At 44.8% G+C, this 6,966-nt stretch overlaps 1 protein-coding gene across 1 annotated transcript; it reads right to left on the bottom strand.

Annotated features, from left to right (window-relative positions):
* Window positions 1–1,083: 1,083 nt before the first annotated feature.
* Window positions 1,084–2,142, bottom strand: LOC135371731 (uncharacterized). The gene has a single exon (XM_064605699.1). It carries the CDS (start codon window positions 2,140–2,142, stop codon window positions 1,084–1,086), a length of 1,059 nt encoding a protein of 352 aa, XP_064461769.1.
* Between the last annotated feature and the right edge of the window lie 4,824 nt (window positions 2,143–6,966).

Here is a 6,966-nt window from a genome sequence, read left to right as displayed (position 1 = left end):
AAGAGGACCGCTTAGCTTGTTTGCGTGTCCACCTGGCCTTTGCTCTTGCCTTTTTAAAAAGTAGGAGATTTTGTGATGTGGGGTACCTCCGAAATGTGCCCCATGCCCGATTTTGCAGTTTGCGAGTTTCCTCGCATTCACTGTTCCACCAGGGTTTAGGTCGCTTTGGGAGACGACCAGAAGCCTGGGGAATGAATTGCGTTGCTGCATCGAGGATGATGTTACTAATAAGATTGCTAGCTTCCTCGATCGTCACCGTATCAATAGGAATCAGAGAGAGGTCACATTTTTCAGAAAACTGATTCCAGTCGGCTATTTCAAATTTCCACCTGGGAGGGCGTGTCGTCAGAGTGTCGACTAGAGTAAGGTATTTTAACACCACTGGGAAGTGGTCACTTCCAAGTGGGTTTTGTTTTACAGTCCATTCTATCTCCTGCAACAAGGATGGACTGCAAAAAGACAGGTCTATGGCGGAGAGAGTCTGACTTGAAGAATGTATGTATGTAGGTGCCCCTGTGTTTAAAAGACAGATGGATGTTGATAATAAAAATTTCTCTAACATTTTCCCTCGAGTGTCAGTTCTTGTACTGCCCCAAAGTAGATTATGAGCATTAAAGTCACCTAGAACTATAAAAGGACTTGGAAGTTGGCTGCATAAATCTTCTAATTCTTTTTGTGTAATAGTGTCTGATGGCGGCAAGTATACCGAGCAGATGGTGACGATCCTGTCTAAACACACCTGCACAGCTACAGCTTCCAAGTTTGTAACTAGGTGAATTGCTTTTGTTGGGAGAGATCGTCGTGTGATGATCGCTACACCACCAGATGCTCGGGTGGCGTCACTTCGATCTCTTCGAAATATGTTGTGTCTACGCAGTGGATTTTGTGTTTGGTTGTTCAAATATGTTTCCTGAAGACAAAAACATGTAGCATTATACGTCTCGAAGAGATCGTTCACATCATCTAAGTTAGACAGGAACCCACGGCAATTCCATTGGAGGATCGTGTGCTGCATAATAGTTGCAGTACTGAGAAGTAGTAGTAAGTGTGTCAGAAAGTTTTGCCGACTTTGAAAAGCTTTCATTACCTATTTTTTGTTGGAGGTGTGACCCGCGGCCTTGTGGTTTTCTTCCGCGCAGCCGCAAGCTCCTTGTCAGATATGTCAGGGAGTGACCCACTCCCCGACAGACTAGATCTATTCTTTTGGAGGACTTGGGAGCTCGTGCTCGCGAAGGAGCGCTCAGAGCTCGTCTCGTCCTCGCAGTCCATGGATGTGGTCTCCGTGGACTGTGAGGACAGAAGTGGCGTCGGTGTTAGTGACGCCACTGGAGTTTCGGGGACTGGAGGTGGACGTGCACCTCCCTGGACTTCTTTTGTGGTTGTCTCTATCAGCAGTGATTGCTCGGTCTGTGTGAACTGTGTTACTAGTTTTACTTTCTGTTTTACGGCTGTGGCAAAGGATTTTTCGAAAAAGATGGGAGCTACTTTTTTTCTGGCTTCTGGGTAACTGATGTTCTGTGAAACCTTAACGTGCAGGACTTCTTTTTCATATTTCCACTTTGTACAGGACCTCGAGTAGGATGGGTGGTTGGAAGAACAGTTGACACAGCAGTCTGGCCCTTTGCATTCTTTAGTCTCATGGTCAGACTTTCCACATCGTGCACAACAGGCGGAGCCACGGCACCCGTCTGCAGCATGTCCAAACCTGTTGCACCGAAAACAGCGCAACGGGTTCGGAATGTAAGGTCGGACATCTGCTGACAGGTAGCCTACTTTTAGTTTTGTTGGAAGTGTGGGCCTCTCAAAAGTCAGTACTATATTTCGTGTGGTGATGTACTCCCCATTTTTACGGATTTTGATTTTGCGTACATCAATGACATCCTGGTCCTTCAAGTTTTCTAGGATTTCTTCCACAGGCACGTCAATCAGTTCTGATACGGCGATGACGCCCCTGCAAGTGTTCAGTGTTTTGTGCAAGGAAGCTGAAATCTTTTTACCCATCATCTCATGTGTGTTTAGAATGCGTTCACAGTCTATTTCATTGGTGCATTTTACGAGAAGGTCGCCAGATCTGATGCGTTTGATTTCAGTTATGTACTTAGACAGTGATGCCACCGCTTTCTCAATGAAAAAGGGTGACATCTTTCCCAGTGGTGTGCTTTTCTCTTTCTCTGTATCTGAAGAAGAAAGTACAATGTATTTTGAAGTGAACTGTTTTGTTACAGTCCTTAAGGCTTCGGTCCGTGGACGCTTTGCGGCCACGATCTCAGTAGAAGAAGAATATTTACCCATGTAGGTCTGATCAATGAGTATTCCAAAAAGGTCACCCGTATTTCATACTCATACATACGGGAAGGTCCCGGAGTTTGACAACCCATCAGCCGGGGCTTGACCAAGTCCCCGACTGCCACCGTTCAAGGTTTCTACGCTTCACCTTAAATCCCCTCGGCACGGTACGGATAACACCTTAGGACTGGGGGCTGGGGTCCGTGGTGGCGCCACTCACCAAACACCAGCCGAAGCCGGTGCCCCCTGCGGGACCCTTTGGTGCAAGGGACCCGTGCAGGGCTCTAGGTCCGAGTAGACATGCGATATGCCTTGCTTGCATAGCTTGATATGGCTTGAGTCACACGGAACAACTTAGTGATTTGCTTGTACCAAGAAATCAAATACATACTTAAAATTAAACCAATCCTTGTTTAAAAAGAAAAACATCAATAAGCATTTTTGGTAGCTCTCTCTGTGGTTTATGTCTTTTAAATACATTACAATATAAATGTATCTGCGTCATTGAAAAAAAAGTAAATTTTAGGAAGGTGGGGGGTATGGTGGTTTGGTGGTACTCAAGGGGGTCACATACTGGAAAAGTTTGAGAAGCACTGGCATAGAGGGATGTTGTTCCAAATTTAACTATCCAAGGACGAAAGGAAGAATGGACCGAAATTAGTGTGTTAGGTAGGAAACCAGAATTAATTGTGCTGATGTCTGAGAGAAGGGTGTGGTATAATTGTGCATGGTTAACTGAAGTTGACTAGAAGGTGTGTAAAATATCTGGTACATAACCTGAGCAACTTTATACTTCACAAGGTGGTGTACATTGAGGATGCGGAAACGGGGAAAAGCAAATGAGACAGACTCATCAGGATCTAAAAACAGAATAATCTGCAGCGCCCGCTTCTAGGTCAGGAGAACAGGTTGAAGGTATATGTGAGGCCGTAAGTGATATGGGAGTGGATAAGGGTGTAGCGCACACAGTAAATTATCCAGACCCCCCTACACCACCCTAACTTTTCCACCAGTGCACCCCCTACAGGGGGTGCCCTTGCGATTTCAGCATTAGGCACATGTCAGTAATGATATGTTTAGCTGTAATTACGTACTACGATAATGCCTCCCCCCCCCGTCCGATATTTTCACGGAGCACAATGCCCAGAAACCATACGGATCATACCCGAGTGAGTTCATGTGGCCCCAGCCTAAGAACATTGTTAGCGAGGTTAAGGGTTTTTGGGATATCGTGAAAACGGGGTTATTGTTAAGACCGATTCATGGATAAAAGTCTGGTAATACTCTATCAGTTGGAGATGGCACAAGACATGAGCCATGTTAATAAACTGATGATGATGATGATTGCAGTTTTTATGGCGCATGAGCAACTAGACTATAATGCGCCAAAACTGTGATGTGTGTGGAAAGGTAAAACTAACTGTTCAATTAAAACCGAATTATCTCAGAATTTCAGATGTAAACTACGGTAAAAGAGAAAGTCATTCACACTATAGGACATTTAAATAGCCGACATCTCTAAAAAAGTTGAAAATTCTCATGTAGGGTAAAAGCGGTTTATCCATCCTCAAGCAATATCCCCAAGCAATAGAGCAGGGTGAAAAGGCACATGATATTGGTAAAATTCTTTAAAATGGCGACGACGGTGATTTTCCTGTAATGGGCATGTAATGAGTAGGTGGAGTACAGTCAACTGTACCCCACAATGCATGCATTCTGGTGGCTCTTCGCCACGCAACAAAAAACCGTGTGTCAGATGTGTATGACCAAGCCTTAAACGACTTAAAATGATACCCTGTAAGCGGTTTTCGACACTACAATAGGAGTATTCGATTGACTGCTTAATGAGCCTAAGCTTATTTTGATGCTGGGTGTCCCAGAGTTGCTGCCATGTGCTGTTTATTTTCATCCTCAAGACCCTGCGAAGGTCCTGAGAAGGGACATCAAATGAGCTAATGTAAGAGGAAAGCGCGGCTGTCGCAGCAGCATCTGCATGTTCATTCCCGGGTATCCCAACATGGCTGGGTACTTAACAGAAGGACAATCGAAGACCTTTGCTCAATGCTTTGTTCACTAAGTATTGTGCAGTCAAGACTAGGTGGCTCTTTTGTTTATGTAAGCTACAGATAGCTTGGAGGGAGCTGAGGGAGTCACTGTAGATAACTGAAGATTGAATCTGCTGTTCCAGAATATGGTTAACCGCCAAGATAATTGCATAGACCTCAGCACTAAATATTGATACAAGGTTCATGAATCGACAGGATTTTGTACACGATCCTGTTACCATTGCACAGGAAACAGCAGTAGGAGTTTTCGAGCCATCTGTATAAAAAGCTGTATGCTCTCCAAAAGTACCAACAAGGTACATGAACTCCTGTTGGAGAACACACGGAGGAGTATCCTGTTTCCTATATTTCGTCAGGAAGTAGTTGGATTGTGGAGGTGGCTGCCATGGGGGAACTCCTTCTCCAACTGCGAGAACTGGAGTGTGATACTCAGGAAATTCACAAGCGTCGATCCTCTGTGACAGTCGCATGCTGAAAGGAGGGACAACACTGGGTTTGCTACGAAAAAGCAGTTTGAACCGCGTTTCCTTCACACAAGACAAAGTTGGATGGTTCGGATAGCCTCTCACTCTGAGTGCATAGGATATTGAAAGGTACGTCCTACGTCTCTCCAAAGACCACTCATTGCCTTCAACATAAAGGCTTTCAACTGGTGTCGTGCGGAAAGCGCCAATTATCAAACGCAGCGCTTGACGATGCAACGGATCAAGTATTTTTAGTACAGATTGGCGGGCAGATCCATAGACAATTGAAGCGTAATCCAGTCTAGAGCGTACTGTGGAAATATAAATCTTGTGTAATGTGTCTCGATCTGCTCCCCAGGATCTGTGAGATAGTATCTTTAGGAGGTTCAGAGACTTCATGCATTTGGTCTTAAGATTTTTAATATGTGGTAGAAAGGTAAGCTTACTGTCAAAGGTAACCCCAAGAAATTTGTGTTCGGATGTTACCTGGATATCGCGACCACCCAGATTTAAAGACGGTGGTGGGAGCATTCCTCTCACCCTCGAAAACAGGACTGACACAGTTTTTCCAGCCGAGAATTTAAACCCATTTTCAGATGACCACTTGTTGAGCCTATTTATTGCTAGCTGCACTTGTCTTTCGCATATTGTCAAGTTTGCAGAACAACAAGATATTTGTATGTCATCTACATAGAGAGAATACGATATCGAAGGTGGGATGACGTACGCCACCGAGTTGATTTTGACTAAAAATAAAGTAACACTGAGAACAGATCCCTGCGGGACTCCGTTCTCCTGACAGAAAGGACGAGACAACACAGTGGCCAGCCGGACCATGAATTTTCTGTTTTGAAGGAAATCAGCAATGCATCTAAGTAGGCGTCCTCTTATGCCGAAAGAATAGATGTCCTGAAGAATACCATACCTCCATGCAGTGTCATACGCCTTTTCTAAATCAAAAAAGACAGATAAACAGTGCTGCCTTCTAACAAACGCCTCACGAATGGTCGTTTCTAAACGAATGAGATGATCCATTGTGGAACGCCCCACCCTGAAACCACATTGCAGTGTTGATAGACATTTGTTTTCCTCAAGAAAATGGACAAGGCGACCATTGACCATTCGTTCAAAGGTCTTCCCTATACAGCTCGTTAGAGCGATGGGTCTGTAACTGCTCGGACAAGATGGTTCTTTGCCAGGTTTTAGAAGTGGAATAACTGTAGCGATTTTCCAAGATGATGGTAATGCCCCTTCTACCCACACCCGATTAAAAAGTGTAACAAAATTGCCTTTGACTCGTCCGACAGATGGTGAGGCATAGCGTACATGACATTATCTGGGCCAGGTGCAGTCGCCTTTGTAGAGGATAAAGCTCGCAGAAGCTCCACCATACTGAACGGCTGGTTATATGAATGGTCATCGCCACCATTCATTCTAATTTTCTGTTTCGCGGCAATGTTTTTGAGTTTAAGGAAGTCTGCACTATAATGCGAAGGACCTGAAACGCTCTGAAAGTGTTGACCAAGCACATTTGCCTGTTCTTGTAAGCTTTCACATGAGCGGCCATTGATTTGCAGCAATGGAATGGAAAAATTTGCGTATTCACCTTTAATTTTTCTGAGCCTGTCCCAAACCACCTTGGATGGGGTATCGCGGGATAAAGATGATACAAAGTTTTGCCAAGAGGACCGCTTGGCTTGTTTCCTTGTCCATCTGGCTCTTGCTCTTTTGAAGAGCAGAAGATTTTGGGTAGTGGGGTACCTCCGAAATCTATTCCACGCACGGTTTTGAAGTTTTCTAGTCTCCTCACACTCACTCGTCCACCACGGCTTTGGTCGTCGCGGTAGACGGTGAGACGTTTGCGGTATGAATTGAGTAGCAGCTTGTTGGATGATGTTTGTGATTAAGTTACTGGCTTCCTCAATCCTTATCTCATCAAAAGGAATTAAGGATGTGTCACAATTTTCTGAAAACTTTCCCCAATCAGCATGTTCAAGTTTCCATCTGGGAGGTCGGTGGGAGATTTCTTTTCTACTCTCTTGCCTCTGTCCTCGTGTAGCACGGAGCAAGAGAATGCTTCCTTCGACCCTCTTCTTCTCCCCTACCTCGACATCTCTCCCCCCCCCAATATTTATCCTTCTAGTCGTCTG

Source organism: Ornithodoros turicata, unplaced genomic scaffold (assembly GCF_037126465.1).
Source record: "Ornithodoros turicata isolate Travis unplaced genomic scaffold, ASM3712646v1 Chromosome12, whole genome shotgun sequence".
Classification (NCBI taxonomy): Eukaryota; Metazoa; Arthropoda; class Arachnida; order Ixodida; family Argasidae; genus Ornithodoros; species Ornithodoros turicata.
Note: the sequence above shows the minus strand (reverse complement) of the source record. Positions and strands in the feature narration are given on the sequence as shown.

Excerpts from the sequence above, each read along its gene's own strand:
- LOC135371731 (XM_064605699.1), bottom strand. The coding sequence starts at position 2,142 with ATGTCACCCTTTTTCATTGAGAAAGCGGTGGCATCACTGTCTAAGTAC.